The sequence below is a fragment of the Macaca mulatta genome, chromosome 1 (genome assembly GCF_049350105.2).
Source record: "Macaca mulatta isolate MMU2019108-1 chromosome 1, T2T-MMU8v2.0, whole genome shotgun sequence".
NCBI classification, from domain to species: domain Eukaryota; kingdom Metazoa; phylum Chordata; class Mammalia; order Primates; family Cercopithecidae; genus Macaca; species Macaca mulatta.
The window spans coordinates 36,928,788-36,951,763 of NC_133406.1; the positions used below are offsets into that span (position 1 = coordinate 36,928,788).

The 22,976-nt window shown below is 40.4% G+C and overlaps 1 protein-coding gene across 2 annotated transcripts in view; it reads left to right on the plus strand.

The window, feature by feature from the left end:
- The window catches only part of AXDND1 (axonemal dynein light chain domain containing 1), a 201,704-nt gene that overhangs the window by 164,422 nt on the left and 14,306 nt on the right, over positions 1-22,976 (plus strand). For both annotated transcript variants that reach the window (XM_078000904.1, XM_001115400.5), the window contains exons 22-25: positions 3,714-3,827; positions 6,712-6,816; positions 14,952-15,034; positions 15,881-16,116. In XM_078000904.1, coding sequence (XP_077857030.1) covers positions 3,714-3,827; positions 6,712-6,816; positions 14,952-15,034; positions 15,881-16,116 — 538 coding nt within the window. The remainder of the gene's footprint in view (positions 1-3,713; positions 3,828-6,711; positions 6,817-14,951; positions 15,035-15,880; positions 16,117-22,976) is intronic.

Consider the following 22,976-nt stretch of genomic DNA (forward strand, 5'->3'; position numbering starts at 1 on the left):
AGATCTGGAAAATTCTCAGTCATCATCTATTCAAATATTGTCTCTACTGCATTTGCTGTCTTTTTTTTTTTTTTTTAATTATACTTTAAGTTCTAGGGTACATGTGCACAACGTGCAGGTTTGTTACATATGTATACTTGTGCCATGTTGGTGTGCTGCACCCATCAACTCTGCTCTCTTCTTTCCTTCTAGAGCTCTAAATGAACGTGTGTTGGAATCAATCCCCCATGTCTCTTAACCTTCTTCCATATTCTCTATCTCTCTATTTCTCTGCATTGCATCCTGAATAATTTTTCTGGCTTACCATCCAGTTCACTAATTTGCCCTCCAATTGAATTTCATCTGCCATTAAACCTTTCTGTTGAGTTTTACAGTTAAATTGCTGAAGTCCTATTTGATTCTTTTTCAGGTCTGAGCATTTTTGTAATCTTTCTCTCTCTGCTCATATTTTCACTCTCTTCTTTCTTTAAATAGGTTAAATATAACTTTTGTAGTCTTTTTGATAATTCTAGTATATGATATAGCTGTAAAAGAATGTTTATTACAGCATAGTATAATAGCAAAATACTAGAAACAATATGAATGTTGATCAGTAGGAGATTAGTTAAATACAATATGGTACATTGAAATGATGGAGTTCTATGAGATGAAGTAGATGTTTAAGTAGTTAAATAAATATAATCCATGATATATTACTGAGAAAAGCAGATTATAGAATATAAGTTATATTATCTTATTTATATTAAAATGTTTATAGGTGCAAAAAGCATTCTAGAAGAATATTCAGCAAACTGATAGAAATTATTAACTCTTTGAGCGTTAAGATTCTTAATTCCTCTGTAGTGTTCAAATATTTTACAGCAAAAATATTACCAAGAAAAAAGTATTTTCATTTTGTAAAAATATCCTAATACATTGTGACTATTTTTCTATACTATATACATATTTCTATAGCATAATTTAACATTGCTATAAAGTATTTTGTTATATGGCTTACACCATAATTTATTTATGCATTTTCCTGTTGTGGGCATTGAGCTTATTGCTAGCTTTTGCTTTTATAAATATTGGTGCTGTAAACATCCAGAGGATGGTTTTAAATCTCTATGAGTAGACTCCTTTGAGGTGTTCAACACTGATGACTCCTTCTTTCTTCTCTTTTGGCTTTCCTCGTGGCCTCTCATATTTCAGAGGCTACTTCTGGCTGCCTTTTCAGGCTCCTCTTTCTTCCCTAGCATATTTTATTTTTTTTCAGAGGTTTGAAAATCTATTATTGTTTTCCTTGAGTATAGGCTTTGATTTCATCTGATTTTTTTTGAGGCAGCAATTTCCTATTTATTTTAATTGACAAATAAAAATTGTGTATTTTCATTGTGTACAACATGATGTTTTGAAGTATGTATACAATGTGGAGTGGCCAAATTATTTTTCTAAAAATAACAGCTTTATTGAGATACAATTCATGTAATATGTACAATTCAGTAATAGTTTGTAGTATATTCACAAAGTTGTGCAGTGATAATCACTATTCAATTCCAGAACATTTTTATCATTCCCAAAAAGAAAATCCATACTGATTAACAGTCACTCCCATTTCCTCTTTCTTCTCAGGCCCTGGAAACACTACACATTTTCTGGCTCTATGGATTTGCCTATTCTGGACATCTCATGTAAATGGAATTATACAATATGTGGCCTTTTGTGCTTATTTCTTTTTTTTTTTTTTTTTTTTTTGAGACGGAGTCTCGCTCTGTCGCCCAGGCTGGAGTGCAGTGGCCCGATCCCAGCTCACTGCAAGCTCCACCTCCCGGGTTTACGCCATTCTCCTGCCTCAGCCTCCCGAGTAGCTGGGACTACAGGCGCCCGCCACCTCACCCGGCTAGTTTTTTTGTATTTTTTTAGTAGAGACGGGGTTTCACTGTATTAGCCAGGATGATCTCAATCTCCTGACCTTGTGATCCGCCCGTCTCGGCCTCCCAAAGTGCTGGGATTACAGGCTTGAGCCACCGCACCTGGCCCTTTTGTGCTTATTTCACTTAGCATAGTGTTTTCAAAGGTCAGCCACATTGTTGCCTGCATCAGAACATCATTCCTTTTATTTTTCCCAATAGGTTTTTGGGAAGCAGGTCATAGTTGGTTACATGAGTAAGTTCTTTAGTGATAATTTCTCAGATTTTGGTGCACCCATCACCCAAGCAGTGTACACTGTACCCAATGTGTAGTCTTTTATCCCTCCTCACCTCCCACCCTTTTCCCCTGAATCCTGAAGTCCATTGTATCATTCTTATGGCTCTGTGTTCTCATAGCTTAGCTCCCACTTATGAGTGAGAACATACAATATTTGGTTTTCCATTCCTGAGTTACTTCACTTAGAATAACAGTCTCCAAATGCCATTATTTAATTCCTTTTTATGGCTGAGTGGTATTCCATGGTGTATATATACACCACATTTTCTTTATTCACTCATTGATTGATGGGCATTTGGGTTGGTTCCATATTTTTGCAATTGTGAATTGTGCTGCTATAAACATGCGTGTACAATCATCTTTTTCATATAATGACTGCTTTTTCTCTGGATAGATACCCAGGAGTGGGATTGCTGGATCGAATGGTACATCTATTTTTAGTTCTTTAAGGAATCGCCACACTGTTTTCCATAGATCCCTAGCATTTTATGTAACTGGGTTACTGTCTGATTCTCTGGCTACCTCACAAGTTTGCCTTTAGGATATAATTTACTTTCTTGGCTTTAATTAAATGCAGATAACTGTCAGATCTCTATTTTTAGCCCAAATTCTTTCATCTTAAACTCCAGTTCCATATATTCAGCTACTTGCTGGATATTTTCTCTTGGATATCTCAATGGTACCTCAAACCCTCACAGCCTAATCTGAACTCATCTCTCTCTCCAAACCTGTTTATCTAGTTTTGTTCATTGTCTCTGTGAATGGCATTGTCATCTCTCTAGTGGTCTAAATTATAAACTAAGTGTCATTTAAGATGTACCTTTTCCCTAACCATCCCGTGTCCATCCAGTCAATCACTCGGACTTACCTCTTAAATATCTCTTAAATCTTCCTTTTCCTTCTCTTCATTCCAGCAACCGCTATTTTGTTCACGCTCCTTTTCTCTTCCTCTCCTTCCCTTTCTTCCTCTTCTTTAAAGCTAGTCTCCTGTTGCTAGAATGATTGTTTTGAAATGCAAAGCAAATCAATCAATTTATTAGAGCCTCATTGCCTTCAGGATAAGAGCCAATCATCTCCCTGGCTTGACAGTCTCGCCCTTTCTCTATGATTGCACTCCTGTTCATTTGTCTCCCAGTTTTTGTCCTATTGAACTAGGCTCTCTCAGAACCAATCATGTACATACAACATCCTCTGCCCAGAGCTCCTTCTTTTCCTTCCCCATCCTTCAAGAAAAAACTCAAACATTATCTCCTTCAGGAAACCTTCCTGACCAACTCTCTCTTTTACCCAGTCCCCTACCTTGTCTAAATCAGGTGCTCCTACTATGTGACTATATGCATTCATTGTATATTCTTGTCCATGAAATTATAAGTTTCTTAAGGACAGGGACTATTTTTATCAACCTTTGTATCCTTGTCACTAGCACAGTACCCAGTTGCAGGATTAGTGCTCATTAAATATTTTTGAACAAATAATTGCTAATATTTATATACATCCTTTAATCATCATACTGTTTCATCTCACAGGAGGCTGTAAAAGAATTCATTGAGCCTGAAATAGATGAGTCTCTTCAAGAGGATGAAGAAGAAAGTAAGGAGGATAGGAAACTTCAGGAGGAAAATAAAGAGAAAGCAGAAGAAGTAAGATTATTTGGTATTTGTTTTTCCTCCTATATACATACATACATATATATGTTTTAGAGACAGAGTCTTGCTCTGTCACCCAGGTTGGAGTGCTGTGGTGTCATCATAGCTCTCTCTAACCTCGAACTCTGGGGCTCAAATGATCCTCCTACCTCAGCCTCTTGAGTAGCTAGGACTACAGTCATGCACCACCATGCCTAGCTAATTTTTAAAATTTTTAAAATAGAGATGGGATCTTGCTATGTTGCCCAGGCTGGTGTTGAACTCCTGGTCTCAAGTGATCGTCTTACCTCGGCCTCCTAAAGTGCTGGTATTACAGATATGAGCCACCATGCCTGGACCCTTTATGTATATATAATATATATATATATAGTGGGGGAAATTATATATAGAGAGAGAGAGACACACACACAGTGGAGAATAGAAGTAGGTGGTCTGGAGTGAACTCTTCAGTTTCCTTCTTTTTCTCATATAGATTTAGCCAAACCTGCAGAAATATTTATCTTTGTCACTTTATTTTCAGAGGAAGGGATGTTCCTTTTCCCTTCTAAATCCAGCCATTTTCCATTAGCCTCATTTATACCTATATTACCATTAACTACACAACCTACCTCTCATTCTGGTGCTATTTTTTTAGCCCTTCATTGCCACATTTTTCAGATAACACTTTGAAACTCCATATTTCCACTTCTTCAGCTCCCATTCTGAGCTGCCTTTTGCCCTCCTCCCAGGCCCATCACCAGACCTCTCCTCCCTTTACCCTGTCTTAACCCCTGCAGGGGCATTTGTAGTAATAAAAGCCCTTCCTGGGACATTTGTAATAATAATACAAGGATTACCAAAAATTGAGTGCCTATCATGAGTGATATACTTTGCACATATTATCTCTTATCTATGCAACACAACTTCAAGGTATATATTATTGCCCCCATTTTACAGATAAGAAAACTGAAGCTCAGAGAGGTTGATTGACTTACCCAAAATCATATAGCTGTAAGTGGCAGAACCAATATTCAAACCCAGTTAAGTCTGGCACAAGAGTCCTTGCTAATTCTTAGATTGACTACTACTGTCTTTGGCTTCTAAAACTCATGATTGCCTAATACTCTCTACAATGTCTTAATTTACTTCTCTGATGTGTTTCTTCTCTGTATATAGTTTAAGTGTTGGCATGACTCCAGGCTCTGAACTAGGTCTTCTACTCACTGCACAGGCAGGACAACAGAACAAAAATATTATGTAACACCTAAGCCTATTTCAATCGTCATTTTCTGTTTTCTTTCTGGTAAAGTGTTTGGTATATAGAAGGCACAGAATAAGTGGAAATTGTCAGAGGTGTCTTAACTAGAATGACTCCATCTTGAATAAAGTCCAGATAAAGCAAAACCTACTGGGTTAATTTCCCAGGAAATTGGACACTCTTAATCACAAGATGTTTATGGTTGAGGAATCGAGTCAATGGAAAAAGGCATTCTCAGTTTAAAAATGCGTTTCACTTTAAAGATAGTGGTACTGTTACAGGAAAGGGGTCACGATTCAGACCCAGGAGAGGGTTCTTGGATCTTGCACAAGAAAGAATTCAGGGCAAGTTTGCAGTCCAAAGTGAAAGCAAGTTTATTAAGAAAGTAAAGGAATAAAAGAACAGCTACTCCACAGACAGAGTAGACTTAAGGGCTGCTGGTTGCCCATTTTCTTAATGATATCCTGAACAAGGGGTGGATTATTCATGCCTCCCCTTTTTAGACCATATAGGGTAACTTCCTGACATTGTCATGGCATTTGTAAACTGTCATGGCGCTGATAGGAGTATAGCAGTGAGGACGACCAGAGGTCACTCTCGTGGCCATTGTGGTTTTGGTGGGTTTTGGCCCGCTTCTTTACTGCAACTTGTTTTATCAGCAAGGTCTTTATGACCTGTATTTTGTGCTGACCTTTTATCTCATCCTATGACTTAGAAGCATCTGGGGAGGCAGCCCAGTAGGTTTTAGCCTCATGGTACCCAGCTGCTCTTTAAGATGGAGTTTTTCTGGTTCATACGTCTCTGATAGTACACTCATAAATTATTGCTGAAATCAACAGTTACATTAAAGAATAAAAATACTAATAGCCTGTCACAAGCTGATCACCAGGCTTTATAATAAAGTACACTATTCCTAGCCTTAATCTCCTATATAAGCAAGCATTATATTTATGTAAGGGCATTTCTCCTCTTGCTTTCTGAGGATACCCTCCTCTGTAATAGAGTAATTTCTAATAAACTGCTTTTGCTTTACTATACTCTGTGAGTCACCCTGAATTTTATCCTGTGTGAGATCAAAGAACCTGCTCTTGGGGTCTGGGATAAGACCCCTTTTCTGTTGACAAAACCATTGCTGCTGCTACTACTACTACTACTACTACTACTACTACTACTACTACTACTGCTACCTGTAGACTTAGTTCAGCCCCTTTCCTCTCTATTTTACAGCACCCGTTCAGCCTTTAAATATCATTTTCTCTGTTAATAATTCCTGAAGTACCTAGGAAGAATGCATGACCCTTTTCTGGGTGCGCACAGCCTTTGGAACACACTTTTATGCTAACAGTAATCATGTTATACCATAATTATTCATTTTATTATATATCTCTCCTACAGTACTGTCAGTTCCTGGAAGCTGGAAGAAATCCTCTTTGTTTTTCCCATGGTTATATCCCGTTGTCCACACTCCCCATCCCACCAGTTTTTCACAGCGTTTGCTATGTGAAAGTCTTCAAAAATGCTTGTTGTATGATTAAAGCAAATGAAAAATGTAAGCTTCCAACATGGTGCCAGGAAACTTGCTGGTGTGCCACTGTGTTACCCACCAGCTTGCTAACAGGTCCGCGGGTTTCTGTGTTCTAGCAACCTTCAACATCTACAGAGGAGGAAAAACTAATTCGATTCATTGGAGAAGATGAAAATGTTCATTCCAAACCTCTATTTGAAACAGATGTGTTGTCTTCCTGGGTATGTATCTGAAACCCAACTAGGGAATTCAACACTATTTAACATTGCACAAACATGATATGGTGCTAACATCACTTTTAGCTACTCCAAGGGGACCAGGGGTTCCTAAGTTATGTATTTTAGAGATATTTTTCTTCCAACATAATTCCTGGAAAACTCATATTTTCACCTTAACTTTACAAAAGCTTCTCATTCTCATCTTTAAACCTCTTTTTTTTGAGACAGAGTTTTGCTCTGCCTCCCGGGTTCAAGAGATTCTCCTGTCTCAGTCTGCGGAGTAGCTGGGATTACAGGTGCCTGCCACCATGCCCAGCTAATTTTTGTATTTTTAGTAGGGATGGGGTTTCACCATGTTGGCCAGGCTGGTCTCGAACTCCTGAATTCATCAGGTGATCCAACCACCTCAGCCTCCCAAAGTGCTGGGATTACAGACGTGAGCCATTGCACCCGGCCTAAACCCCATTTTAACATCAGTATTTCATCTCTTTCCTTAGTTTAACAATCTCTTGGTCAGTATTTGACTGATTTTTAAACATTCATTTAGTAGACTTTGTTGAGAGCTGTGATAATAAGCACATACTCCTAAGAACAATAATTGTCGGGAAACTGGAAACTTAGAGACAGTAGCTGTGGAAACTCAGCAAGAAAGCAGGTTTAAACTGTCTCCACAGAAGTTTGGTTGTAGGACCATGGTAGATTTCAGTCAGCCATTGATCAGTATCTCACTCTCTACAGAGCACTGTGACTTTAGGAGTTTATGGATGGGCTTTATCCCACTAATTCCCTGAGGTGGTGGTAACATTTTGAGTGTATGTTGACATTGTACATTTTCTTGGATTGGAGGATCAACAGATTTTGTCAAATTTCTCCATGCTAAAGTTAAGAACTATTTCATTATGAGGGGTGTGTGAGCCATAGGCTCTTGGCCCCCTAAAGGTTTGCTGAAAAATCACTGGTGTGAGGCAAATTGATTAATAGGAGAAAAGGCATATAAATTTGTTTAACATGTATACACGAGACCCTTCAGAATGAAGATCCAGTTTCCCAGTGAGTTATGGAAGCTCATATACCATCCTGGGGCCACAGTAAAGAATACAGACTGAGTATGGCTAGAAACAGGTTACCTTGGTGAATCAGGTTAGTGACAAGACTGGTTGAGAGAGAGAGAAAAGGAAGAAGCTTGGCTGGCAAAGGTGGCCTTGTTATGTAGATGAAGCCTCCCTCAGAGAGAAGAGATAATAATGTTTATTTTTAGATTTCAAAAGGCATCAGACTCTCACTCTCTCCTGGGTCCTGGAAAGGCATAGAAAGGGGAAGGGGTGGTGACTGCTTTAATGGAAATTCTCTACAGATGCAAATTTTTCCCACAAAAGACAGCTTTGCAAGGCCACTTTTGTTTCCTGGCCAGGCAGTGGCTATTTCAAAATACGTCAAATAAATATATTTTGGGGGCAATATATTTTAATTTCCTTCAGCACATTCTCCCAAAGTGGTGCCTTGGGAGACATCAGAGAACTTTGAACAAGTTTTAAAAATAATACATCACTATGTTGGTCACTAAGACTGTGAGGCAAATATGTAAGAGGGAGCACTGGGAATGGAATACAATGTCATGAGATTTTTTTTTTTTTCTTTTTCTTTTTTGAGATAGAGTCTCGCACTGTCACCCGGGCTGGAGTGCAATGGTGCGATCTCAGCTTACTGCAACCTCTGCCTCCCAAGTTCAAGCAATTCTCCTGCCTCAGCCTCCTGCGTAGCTGGGATAACAGGTGCCCACCACCATGCCTGGCTAATTTTTTGTATTTTTAGTAGCAACGGGGTTTCATTATGTTGGTCAGGCTGGTCTTGAACTCCTGACCTTGTGATCCTCCTGCTTTGGCCTCCCAAAGTGCTGGGATTACAGGTGTGAGCCACCACACCCGGCCGAGATTTTTTAAAAAGGGAGACAAAGACAACGGATAGCAGCTTTTTATCTGCTAACCCCCACCAGTCCCAGCTACAAGCCCTCCTGCCTCAGACTTGGCTTTCCTAAAGTTAGAACCGGTATGCCGTCCAGGCTAGGCCCTGAAGCCAGGCAGGAAGCAGTCAGGAAACTAGGAGCGTGCAGCCTGGGAAAAAACTGAGGAGCATCACACGTCTTTGATAGTGCGAGGTCCATTGCCCCCAGGTACTGCCATTCTGTGTGATACTGGCAGTGCCATATAGATAGCCCAGGTAAAGAGAACATGGACCAGTAAGGTCATCTCTAAGCTTTTGAAAATTTGCTGCTGCTACTATAGATCACTAAAAACCAAACTGTCTAGGTTCTGATTAACCAAAAAATCTGGAGAGAGGACTGAAATGCCACATCCAGATGTACAAGTACTTGCAAGTTCCTGGAAGCCAAGAAGAGTCACGTTCTTCCTGTGGAATGGTGGCTGGAGTACTGCACAAGTAGAAAGGCATCATGTGACTTCCCAGTGGGTCCTTCCTGCCCATTGCACAGACACAATCAATTATCTGGGAAAACAGCATTGCAGTAAAGAAAGAGTTTAGCTGACACGAAGCTGGCCACACCATGTAGGAGATGGAGTTACTACTCAGATCAATCTTCTTGAAGGCTCAAAGGGTAGGTTTTTTCCAAGATAGTTTGGTAGGCAGGAGGCCAGGGTGTGGCTGTTGCTTACTGGTTGGGGATGCGATCATGGGGTATGGAAAATGGTCCTCATGCACTGAGTCCATTTCTGGGTGGGGGCCACAGGACTACTTGAGGTATGAGTCACAGTGGCACCATCCTGCTGTCAGAAACTTGAAAAGACATCTCAAAATACCAACCTTATGTTCTACAATAATGATGTTATTTACAGGCGTAATTGGGGAAGTCGCAAATCTTGTGACCTCTGGAATAATGGCTGAATTCAGGTCCCTCTCATACTAACTTGGTGGTCTTTCATTAGTTTTACAAGGGTAGTTTAGTTTTGGGGAAGAGCTATTATCATTTAAACTTTGCCCCCGCCCTGGAATGAGCCAAGTCAGCGAGTCTGTGAGACTCAAGCAAGATGGAGTCAGCCCTGTCAGATTTATCTTACCATCATAATTTTGCAAAAGTGGCTTCAATCACCAGGCGCTCAAACAGAAGAGGCCTAATTGTGCTATTCTAGCAGGGGACGAGGTTGATTGATATTTGGGGATGTTGGTTCTCAGAGAATAGAGTTTCTTTGAACTAGCTTAGGATATTAGAGATTTGGCCCATGGGGTGGAGCTGGGGAAGGTGTGTCTTGATTCAGACTGCACTGCAGGACCTGTGGGGCAGGCAGGGCCAAAGCTCTGTGTTCTTTCCATTCACAAAGCTGCTGGGGCTGGGGCTCCCTGTGGAAAGGTTAAGGTTTCCAAACTTTCACTGTAAGGTTTTCCTTTATTATTATTATTTTTTTTGTTTTTGTTTTTCCTTTATCCATTTTAACAGACACTCGCCTCTGGTCCTAAGAACAAAAATAACCATTTAGTAGGGATACAAGTCCAAGCCACCAGACCTATTGGGCAGCTGTACTCTGTCTTCCTGGTCTAAAAATACAACTCTCAGTGTTACCGGCACCATGGGTTCTTTTCTTGCAATCTCCCAGTATAAAGACTACTAGGTATAGTAGCAAAGAGCAAGTTTATTTAGCTTCTGTACAAGACAGCCAGTGACAAGAAAGGAGAAGGATTGGGCTGTTCCCCAAGGGTAGTGTGTGGTTTAGTTTTGTAGGGTTTTTCTATGGGGAAGGGTTATATCAGGGCATGTATAGGAGGGTTTTTCTGACACTCGCACAGTGGTTCGCTGTGCTTCTTCATACATCATATGTAGCATTAGCATTTTAAATCTCCATCCCTGGGTGTGATTTTTAGATTAAAGTGAGGAGGGGGTAACTATGGGTTGGCATTGAAGTCTAACTGTGCATGCGGGGCTCCAGGGAAGTCCCTAGCCCTCTAAAATAGGAGTTTGTTAATTAATCTTCTTGGGTCTTTTGTTACTGATTGGCTGAGAGTTAAATGAGCTAGAGCTTGAGTGAGGGGCTTTTTTTTTTTTTCTAGATGGAGTCTTGCTCTGTTGCCCAGGCTGGAGTGCAGTGGTACGATCTTGCTCACTGAAACCTTTGCCTGCTGGGTTCAAGTGATTCTTCTGCCTCAGGCTCCTGAGTAGCTGGGATTACAGGCGCGCATCACCACGCCCAGCTAATTTTTGTATTTTTAGTAGAGACGGGGTTTCACTGTATTGGCTAGGCTGGTCTTGAACTCCTGACCTTGTGATCCACCCGCCTCGGTCTCCCAAAGTGCTGGGATTACAGGTGTGAGCCACCGCACCCGGACAAGTGAGGCGCTTTTATCCTTTTCCTCTAGACCATCTTAAAATAGGGAACCAAGCAGCCCCCCTGGCTTATATGGGCAGTACATTTGATTGACACTGGGGAAGGAAAGAAAAAACAAAGGAAGAGTTAGGGAAGCAGAAGCCTCATGGTCTACAGGTATAACTTACCATGTCCCTGGGAGCTCAGCTGGACAACAGCAAAGCTCCAAGAGATAATTGAGTCCTGGGTTTCTAGTGAGAAGTAGCTCCAGACAACTAGGAAGCTAGGGACCTGAGCATGGAGAATTCCAGTTACTCCTAGTGTTCTCTCCTGTAAATGATTACAGTGGGGGATTTTCTAGCAGTTGTGATATGAGTGATATCTTAAGAAGAGTGGTGGTAAGTCATCATCAGATTGGGCAGGTTACTTGCTTGACCTGAGCAATCAGGCCCCCTTCATGTGGTTACCTGGCAACTTAGAACCATAACAGAGGTCTGGACAATCCATTATTTCAAACTACTTAGTTATCCGGGAGATAGGACTTTGTGGGGATTATACTCAAAGTGGGCATCCACTTACCAAAAAAAAAAAAAAAAAAAAACCTGCCAGGCCATATACAAGCACAACTACCCAGTTTGACAGTGTGCTTGATTTCGCTGGTGAACCCAATGATCCCATTAAGCAGCATTAACTTTGACCCTGCCTTACTTGGAGGAAGGGCACTCTGCCTTTAGGTGCGGCCCAGTATAATCAGCTCTGAAAACTTATTACACAGCAACTCTGTAGCCCTCTTTTAATCCGAATCGTTCCAACATTGTTCTTGTAGGGCAAGCAGCTTGAATTCCATAACATTTCAGCTGACTGATGGAGATATGGGATGACTATATTCAACAAACTCTCCTAAGCATCTACCAAAAATGCCGAGAGCTACAGTGGACCCTAACTACAAGTGCTTGTCAGTGTGAATAGGGTTGCCCATAAGTCTCCTGCCCTAACAAGCAATACATTAGAAATAATCTCAGGCTCATCTTAAAGCTATGGGTCCTGGCTGTCTGTAAAGAGTTGAAGTATATGAGAAAGATAGGGGATTTTGCTGGATCACCTATGAACTCTTTTGGAAGGGTGAGTGGGGGCCAGAAAATATTGCTGAAAATCAATAGTATTTTCTTTTTCTTTCTTTCTTTTTCTCTTTCTCTCTTTCTTTCTTCCTTTTTTTTTTTTTTTTTTTCTTTGGAGACAGAGTTTCGCTCTTATTGCCCAGGCTGGAGTGCAATGGTGCAATCTCGGCTCACTACAACCTCCACCTCCCGGGTTCAAGCAATTCTCGTGCCTCAGCCTCCCAAGTAGCTGGGATTACAGGCATGTGCCACCATGCCTGGCTAATTTTGTATTTTTAGTAGAGACGAGATTTCACTATGTTGGTCAGGCTGGTCTCAAACTCCTGACCTCAGGTGATCCACCTGCCTCAGCCTCCCACAGTGCTGTTACAGGTGTGAGTCACTGCCCCAGCCCCAGCAGTATTTTCAACACAAGATTAGACTTTCTGCCTTTAACTCTGTCATTTTGGATGAAGGAGGCCCTTAGATGTCTGTGTTTTCCTTACACAATACCTTGTATCCCAGGCACAGGTATTAAGAGCAGTGATTGATTTACCCATTTTATAACAACATCAGGGAAGGGCAATTGAAATTGGTGGCTCCAGAAAATATGTCCAAAGCTGATAGGAGCACCCAGTCCAACTAGGAGTCCAGAATTGAATCCAAGGAGCTGAATCTGGAGTGGGATCTTCCCTGATGCACTCCCAAGCCATAGAGATGCAACCCAAAGCCCATTAGTAGAGTCAAACCCCAGGAAGGCCAAGCTAAAAAAATCTAAAGGCAGAATTGATGTCAGACGGAGACTAACTGGAAGCTACAGCACATAGGCACAAGCAAGGAGGGTCCAATACAATTGATTCCAAGAGCTGCGTGGTCCATGTTTGTCTCTGTTATATAGTGAGTAAAAGAGCATAAAAGCCAGAGGAAGGTTTGGAGCCTGAGAAGAAGGCCTGTGGCAGTAACTGTAATTAGCCTTGAGGCACCTGCATCAGTATATGGGTGATGCATGGGGGATTGCCATCTGCCACACGTAGAGGATGCTAGCAGCCCCACAACCAGCATTTCAGACCACGGGAATGTCCAAAATGTCATTTCAGACCACGGTTGGAAACTCTCCTATTGAAGGACTTGAAATGGACCACAAAACAATCTGTACTTGCCAGTATCAGAAGAAAGGGATGTTTTCCTAGCGTATTGTAACTCAATTTATATCCATTGACAGAATGAGGAGGGAGTCAGAAGGCTCAAATGCACACAGGTAGTAGCAGACAATCCTGGTTTATCTTGGATTCCACCGATAGTTTTAGTTGTTTCATAGGACTGTAAGCCATGTGTGGAATTCCAGTTCTAGAAGCCTCTGCTCTGAAACCCTTTCTTCTAGAAGAACAAATAAGTTAGTAGTGTGTGCCATGCAGGCACAGCCACATCACATACGTTTGGTTCAGGGTGAAAAATGATAGTGTGTACTTTCCAAACAAGTTACCCAAAAGAAGCAACAAAACAGAAAGAGAAAAATATGTGACAGAGAAAAGAAGAGTCTAATATCTAGCACAAAACTGAAGAAGTTGGCCAAGTGTGGTGGCCAGTGCCTATAATCTCAGAACTTGGGAGGCTGAAGCAGGAGGATCACTTGAGGCCAGGAGTTCAAGACCAGCCTGGATAACATAGCAAGACCCAATCTCTACCAAAAAAATGAAAAATTGGCTGTGCATGGTGGTATGCACCTGTAGTCCCAGCCACTTGGGAGGCTGAGGTGGAAGGATTGCTTGAGTCTAGGAGGTCAAGGCTACAGTGAGCTATGATAATGCCACTGCACTGTAACCTGGGTGACAGAGCAAGATCTCTAAAAAAGAAAAAGAATAAATAAATAAATAAATAGTGAAGAGACTAACACAAGTTCTTTTCTCTTTTAGAAAAAGGTAGAGTGGTATGATGGGATGTGTGAGTGAGGATGACAGGCTTAGATGCAGGTTTGCTTTAGCCCACTGGATCATGCTGTGATTGTGGCAGGCTGTCCGCCCTCTTCTCTCTCTGTTTCCATCTGTAATGTAGACTTTACCTTGTACTTGACTCTGCTTGGGAGACATGGATGAATGAGACTTTAAAAGTACACTGTTCTGGGAAAATGTTAATATTCAATTAAAAATATACTTATAGTTTTTGTCCTCTAAATTTTCTCTCTCACCTTCCTCTTATATAGAGTCAAAATACATTAAAGAGGTTATCTTTTTTCCATATTTTCTTTGCCTGGTAAGATTTACATCTTCAACTGATATTTATAAAGTTCCCTAAGGAATTTAAAGACTTCATTGGATTTTGCAATGTGACATTCTTAGCGAAGTAAATTATTAGTAAGACAGATATACAAGTTAGCTTCCTTGATCTTTAACTTGACTTATAAAGAATCATGTTGACCCTTCTCCTTATTTTTTAAATCTTTTTTTATTTCTCTGTTTCTTTTTGTTTTTACTGTTTCCCCTGCTGCTTCTTTACAATTCCAATCAAATTCTTATTCACCTGTAGCATGAATAATTTGGAAGCTTCTATGCTATCTGGCCACAGACAATCCCTATTTTTTTTTTGTATTAAGGGTGTGCTTAACCATTTATTAGATAGATATGGTTAGTAGAAAAAGAATATTCTGGAAGGTTTGATCCAGAACATCCTGAAAAAGTAGAATACCAATTGTTGAGACTATCAGTTCATTCATATCTCATATTTCCTCTGTCAGAGAGAATCAGCTAAGCAAGGTACATTGGCCCAAAAATATCTTGAAGCAATGGCTGTAATTGAACATATGCAGGAGAAGTTACTGTAAGTATGAGTCAACACAATGGTAAGAGGATGAAAATGGGCTGGCCAGAAGGCTTGACTGAGAAATTCATACTTTTTGGCTTCCCTTTGGCTCTCCTGCTTTCTGTATCCTTACTAGGGGGATGCATATCTCCACATGTTCTGCTAGAGGCAGTAAACTACAGTGCCCTGGTGGGAACATCTTATCCATCCTTATCTACAGTGGAAAGATAGAGGAAGTCAAAGTATTTGTGTGTGTTGGAGGGGGGTGTTAGAGTGATCCAATTCAATATGTTTCTAAGAGATGACTTAGGGAAATAGATGGAACTAGGAGAAACTATTGTGCTTGGGAAAGAATGTTACATATATCAAAGAGTACAAAGGGCGATATAGTTAAGATGGCTGGGGATGCCAGGAGAAGAGCGTAGCCATGTAGACATATAATGTGCTGTAGTAGCTAAGAAGCACATCTCATGCTGGTTTCTTTGATTACAAAAATTTGGTTTTAGAAAAGAAGGGACTCTGTTGAATTTAGTTTGTTGGATCACATCAATTAAGAGAAGCCAAAATTAACTCTTGAAAGGGAGTTCCCTGGCCATTGATGGAGAATTCCAGATACCCCAAATCAGATTTTATTAAGAAATGATAAATATATTCTTAAATAGCAGCGTGATTTCTACTCTGACATTAGCATTCAGAGTTGCTCCTGGGCCTCAGTTCTCAATCAATCATTGATGCTGTTGCTTCCCTTATTTCTACCCTTCAGAGACGTTCATCTAATCTCACTGCCTTTTTAGAAAATGAGTTTCTAAGTCAAAAATACTTTTTCAACCCTTTCTATTTTGTTGTGTTTCTCTTTCGTATCAGGGAGGTTGAAAAGAGAGCCAAACAGGCAGAGGAAAAGTTTGAAGATGCATATGAGAAACTTCATCATACCCTTATAAAAAATAAAGATCTAGAGGAATTAGTCATGACATCAAGAAAGGAGTCTAAAGGAGAGAAAGAAAATGAAGACAAAAGAGAAGTAAAAGAAGAAGAAGAAGAAGAACAAGAAGAAGAAGAAGTTAGGTCAGCAGAAGATTCCTCAAAATGTCCAAAGAAGGGTAAGCATTGCTTCATATTTTGCTTTATTTAGGTTGTATTTATGAAAGAAAATTTGACTGGGCCACAAGTATTGTAGAAGAACATTAATATATTTGGTGCTAATCTACTAGTTTATACTTCTCATAGGAATGTGCATATTTTAATCACATAACCATCTTATTCAGACAACTCACAAAAAGGAAAACCAAATGAACAACTGCGAATGAATAAACTAACTCAGATACAATTTTTATTTACAAAACTGGTGAAGCTTTTTTTTTTTTTTATTATACTTTAAGTTCTGAGGTACAGGTGTACAAAGTGCAGATTTGGTACATAGGTATACATGTGCCATGTTGGTTTGCTGCACCCATCAACTCATCATTTACATTAGGTATTTCTCCTAATGCTATCCCTCCCCCAGCCCCAACACCCCAACAGGCCCTGGTGTGTGATGTTCCCCACCCTGTGTCTAAGTAATCTCATTGTTCAATTCCCACCTATGAGCGAGAACATCCGGTGTTTGGTTTTCTTCCTTGTGATAGTTTGCTGATAATGACAGTTTCCAGCTTCATCCATGTCCCTGCAAAGGACGTGAACTCATCCTTTTCTATGGCTGCATAGTATTCTATGGTGTATATGTGCCACATTTTCTTTATCCAGTCTATGATTGATGGACATTTGAGTTGGTTCCAAGTCTTTGCTATTGTGAATAGTGCCACAGTAAACATACGTGTGCATGTGTCTTTGTAGTAGCATGATTTATAATCCTTTGGGTATATACCCAGTAATACGATTGCTGGGTCAAATGGTATTTCTAGTTCTAGATCCTTGAGGAATCGCCACACTGTCTTCCACAATGGTTGAACTAATTTGCACTCCTGCCAACAGTGTAAAAGTGATCCTATTTCTCCACATCCTCTCCAGCATCTGTTGTTTCCTGACTCTAATAATTGCCATTCTAACTGGCGTGAGATGGTATCTCACTGTGGTTTTGATTTGCATTTCTCTGATGACCAGTGATGAGCATTTTTCATATGTCTGTTGGCTGCATAAATGTCTTCTTTTAAGAAGTGTCTGTTCATATCCTTTGCCCACTTTTTGATGGAGTTGTTTGTTTTTTTCTTGTCAATTTGTTTAAGTTCTTTGTAGATTCTGGATATTAGCCCTTTGTCAGATGGATAGATTGCAAAAATTTTCTCCCAATCTGTAGGTTGGCTGTTCACTCTGCAGATAGTTTCTTTTGCTGTGCAGAAGCTGTTTAGTTTAATTAGATCCCATTTGTCTATTTTGGCTTTTGTTACCATTGCTTTTGGTGTTTTAGTCATGAAGTCTTTGCCCATGCCTATGTCCTGAATGGTATTTCCTAGGTTTTCTTCTAGGGTTTTTATGGTTTTAGGTCTTACATTTAAGTCTTTAATCCATCTTGAGTTAATTTTTGTATAAGGTATAAGGAAGGGATTCAGTTTTAGCTTTCTGCATATGGCTAGCTAGTTTTCCCAACATCATTTATTAAATAGGGAATCCTTTCCCCATTTCTTGTTTTTGTCAGGTTTGTCAAAGATTAGATGGTGGTAGATGTGTGGTGTGATTTCTGAGGGCTCTGTTCTCTTCCATTGGTCTATATATCTGTTTTGGTACCAGTACCATGCTGTTTTAGTTACTGTAGCCTTGTAGTATAGTTTGAAGTCAGGTAGCATGATGTCTCCAGCTTTGTTCTTTTTGCTTAGGCTTGTCTTGGCTATGCAGGCTCTTGTTTGGTTCCACATGAAATTTAAAATAGTTTTTTCCAATTCTGTGAAGAAAGTCAGTGGCAACTTGATGGGGATAGCATTGAATCTACAAATTACCTTGGGCTACTAGTATGGCCATTTTCACAATATTGATTCTTCCCATCCATGAGCATGGAATGTTCTTCCATTTGTTTGTGTCCTCTTTTATTCCCTTGAACAGTGGTTTGTAGTTCTCCTTGAAGAGGTCCTTCACATCCCTTGTAAGTTGGATTCCTAGGTATTTTATTATCTTTGTAGCAATTGTGAATGGGAGTTCACTCATGATTTGGCTGTTTGTCTGTTATTGGTGTGTAGAAATGCTTGTGATTTTTGCACATTGATTTTGATCCTGAGACTTTGCTGAAGCTGCTTATCAGCTTCAGGAAATTTTGGGCTGAGATGATGGGGTTTTCTAAATATACAGTCATGTCATCTGCAAACAGAGACAATTTGAGTTCCTCTTTTCCAAACTGAATACCCTTTATTTCTTTCTCTTGCCTGATTGCCCTGGCCAGAACTTCCAATACTATGTTGAATAGGCATGGTGAGAGAGGGCATCCTTGTCTTGTGCTGGTTTTCAAAGGGAGTGCTTCCAGATTTTGCCCATCCGGTATGATTTTGGCTGTGGATTTGCCATAAATAGCTCTTATTATCTTGAGATATGTTCCATCAATACCTAGTTTATTGAGAGTTTTTAGCTTGAAGTGCTGTTGAATTTTGTTGAAGGCCTTTTCTGCATCTATTGAGAAATCATGTGGTTTTTGTCACTGGTTCTGTTTATGTGATGGATTACATTTATTGATTTGCATCTGTTGAGCCAGCCTTGCATCCCAGGGATTTAGCCGTCTTGATCGTGGTGGATAAGCTTTCTGATGTGCTGCTGGATTTGGTGTGCCAGTATTTTATTGAGGATTTTCACATCTATGTTCATCAGGGATATTGGCCTAAAATTCTCTTTTTCTGTTGTGCCTCTGCCAGGTTTTGGTATCACGATGATGCTGGCCTCATAAAATAAGTTAAGGAGGATTCCCTCTTTTTCTATTAATCAGAATAGTTTTAGAAGGAATGGTACCTGCTCCTCTTTGTACCTCTGGTAGAATTTGGCTGGGAATCCATCTGGTCCTGGACGTTTTTTGGTTGGTAGGCTATTAATTATTGGCTCCATTTCACAACTTGTTATTGGTCTATTCAGAGATTTGACTTCTTCCTGTTTTAGTCTTGGGAGGGTGTATGTGTCCAGGAATTTATCCGTGTCTCTAGATTTTCTAGTTTATTTGCATAGAGGTGTTTATAGTATTCTCTGATGGTAGTTTGTATTTCTGTGGGATCGGCAGTGATATCCCCTTTATCATTTTTTATTGCATCTGTTTGATTCTTCTCTCTTCTTTATTAGTCTTGCTAGCGGTCTATCTATTTTGTTAATCTTTTCAAAAAACCAGCTCCTGGATTCGTTGATTTTTTGAAGGGTTTTTTATGTCTCTATCTCTTTCAGTTCTGCTCTGATCTTAGTTATTTCTTGCCTTCTGCTAGCTTTTGAGTGTGCTTGCTCTTGCTTCTCTGGTTCTTTTAATTGTGATGTTAGGTTGTCAATTTTAGATCTTTCCTGCTTTCTCTTGTGGGCATTTAGTGCTATAACTTTCCCTCTACACACTGCTTTAAATGTATCCCAGAGATTCTGGTACATTGTGTTTCATTCTCATTGGGTTCAAAGAACATCTTTATTTCTTCCTTCATTTTGTTATTTACCCAGTAGTCATTCAGGAGCAGGGTGTTCAGTTTCCATGTAGTTGTGTGGTTTTGAGTGAGTTTCTTAATCCTGAGTTCTAGTTTGATTGCACTGTGGTCTGAGAGACAGTTTGTTGTGATTTGTGCTCTTTTACATTTGCTGAGGAGTGCTTTACTTCCAATTATGTGATCAATTTTAGAATAAGTGTCATGTGGTGCTGAGAAAAATGCATATTCCATTGATTTGGGGTGGAGAATTCTGTAGATGTCTGTTAGGTCTACTTGGTCCAGAGCTGAGTTCAAGTCCTGGATACCCTTGTTAATTTACTGTTTCATTGATCTGTCTAATATTGACAGTGGGGTGTTAAAGTCTCACACTATTATTGTATGGGAGTCTAAGTCTCGTCATAGGTCTCTAAACCCTTGCTTTCTGAATCTGGGTGCTCCTGTATTGGATGCATATATATTTAGGATAGTTAGTTCTTGTTGTTGCATTGATCCCTTTACCATTATATAATGGCCTTCTTTGTCTCTTCTGATCTTTGTTGGTTTAAAGTCTGTTTTATCAGAGACTAGGATTGCAAACCCTGCTTTTCTTTTGGCTTTCCATTTGCTTGGTAGCTCTTCCTTCATCCCTTTATTTTGATCCTGTGTGTGTGTTTGCACATGAGATGGGTCTCCTGAATACAGCACACCGATGGGTCTTGACTCTTTATCCAATTTGCCAGTCTGTGTCTTTTAATTGGGGCATTTAGCCCATTTACATTTAAGGTTAATATTGTTATATGTAATTTGATCCTGTCATTATAAGGCTAGCTGGTTATTTTGACTGTTAGTTGATGCAGTTTCTTGATGGCATCGATGGTCTTTACAATTTGGCATGTTTTTGCAGTGACTGGTACTGGGTGTTTCTTTCCATGTTTAGTGCTTCCTTCAGGAGCTCTTGTAAGGCAGACCTGGTGGTAACAAAATCTCTCAGCATTTGCTTGTCTCTAAGGATTTTATTTATTCTTCACTTATGAAGCTTAGTTTGGCTTGATATGAAATTCTGGGTTGAAAATTCTTTTCTTTAAGAATGTTGAATATTGCCTCCCACTCTCTTCTGGCTTGGAGGGTTTCTGCTGAGAGATCTGCTGTTAGTCTGATGGGCTTCACTTTGTGGGTAACCCAACCTTTCTCTCTGGCTGCCCTTAATATTTTTTCCTTCATTTCAACCTTGGTGAATCTGAAAATTATGTGTCTTGGGGTTGTTCTTCTCAAGGACTATCTTTGTGGTGTTCTCTGTATTTTGTGAATTTGAATGTTGGCCTGCCTTGCTAGGTTGGGGAAGTTCTCCTGGATAATATCGTGAAGAGTGTTTCCCAACTTGGTTCCATTCTCCCTGTTACTTTCAGGTACACCAGTCGAATGTAGATTTGGTCTTTTCACATAGTCCCATATTTCTTGGAGGCTTTGTTCATTTCTTTTCACTGTTTTTTCTCTAATCTTTTCTTCTCACTTTATTTCATTAATTTGATCTTCAATCACTGATATCCTTTCTTCTGCTTGATCTAATTGGCTATTGAAGCTTGTGTATGCTTCATGAAGTTCTCATGCTGTGTTTTTCAGCTCCATCAGATTTATATTCTTCATTTATATTCTTCTCTACACTGGTTGTTCTAGTTAGCCGTTCGTCTAACCTTTTTTCAAGGTTTTTAGCTTCCTTGTGATGGGTTAGAATATGCTCCTTTAGCTGGGAGATGTTTGTTATTACCCACCTTCTGAAGCCTACTTCTGTCAACTCATCAAACTCATTCTCCATCCATTTTTGTTCCCTTGCTGGCGAGAAGTTGTGATCCTTTGGAGGAGAAGAGGCATTCTGGTTTTCAGAATTTTTAGCCTTTCTGTGCTGGTTTCTCCCCATCTTTGTGGTTTTATCTACATTTTGTCTTTGATGTTGGTGACCTATGTATGGGGTTTTGGTGTGGATGTCCTTTTTTTTTTTGATGTTGATGCTATGCCTTTCTGTTTGTTAGTTTTCCTTCTAACAGGTCCCTCAGCTGCAGGTCTGTTGGAGTTTGCTGGAGGTCCACTCCAGACTCTCTTTGCCTGGGTATCATCAGGGGAGGCTGCAGAGCAGCAAATATTGCTGCCCGATCCTTCCTCTGGAAGCTTCGTCCCAGAGGGGCACCTGCCAGATGCCAGCCAGTGCTCTCTTGTATGAGATGTCTGTCGGCCCCAACTGGGAGGTGTCTCCCAGTCAGGCTACACGGGGGTTAGGGACCCACTTGAGGAGGCAGTCTGTCTGTTATCAGAGCTCAATCACCATGCTGGGAGAACTGCTGCTCTCTTTAGAGCTGTCAGGCAGGGACATTTAAGTCTGCTGAAGCTGTGCCCACACCTGCCCTTCCCCCACATGCTCTGTCCCAGGGAGATGACAGTTTTTTCTATAAGTCCCTGACTGGGGCTGTTGCTTTTTGTTCAGATATGCCCTGCCCAGAGAGGTGGAATCTAGAGAGGCAGTTGGCCTCATTGAGCTGCGGTGGGCTCCACCTGGTTCGAGCTTCCTAGCGGGTTTGTTTACACTGTGAGCATAAAACCACCTACTCAAGCCTCATCAATGGCAGACGCCCCTCCTCCCGCCAAGCTCCAGCATCCCAGGTCTATCTCAGACTGCTGCCCTAGCAGCAAGAATTTCAAGCCAGTGGATCTTAGCTTGCTGGGCTCTGTGGGTGGGGGACCCGCCGAGCCAGGCACTGGAGGGAATCTCCGGGTCTGTGGGTTGTGAAGACCATGGGAAAAACATGGTATTTTGGCAGGAGTGTACTGTTGCACCTGGTACAGTCTCTCATGGCTTCCCTTGGCTAGGAAAGGGAAATCCCCTGACCCCTTGCACTTCCTGGGTGAGGTGATGCCCTGCCCTGCTTCAGCTTGCCCTCCATGGGCTGCACCCACTGTCCAGCCAGTCCCAATGAGATGAACCAGGTACCTCAGTTGGAAATGCAGAAATCACCTGTCTTCTGCGTCGATCTTGCTGGGAGCTGCAGACCAGAGCTGTTCCTATTTGGCCATCTTGCTGGAAAATCTTTTTTTTTTTTAAATAAAAGGAAACAATGCTGATTAGAAGTGGCAACATATAATAGTTATACAGATGATACTTGTGAGTAGACAAACACATACGATCATTTTAGAAAATAATTTGATAGTATGTGTGGATATCCCTTTAAAACATGCATATATTTATAACAGATGCATGTTAATATATGCATAATAATGTGCATAATAATATATGCATGATAATATATGCATAATAATTTCACACTTGAGAATCTTAATAATCCTAAATACACAAGATTAATATACAAAGATGTTCAGTGTATCATTGTGTGTAATAGAAAAAATAG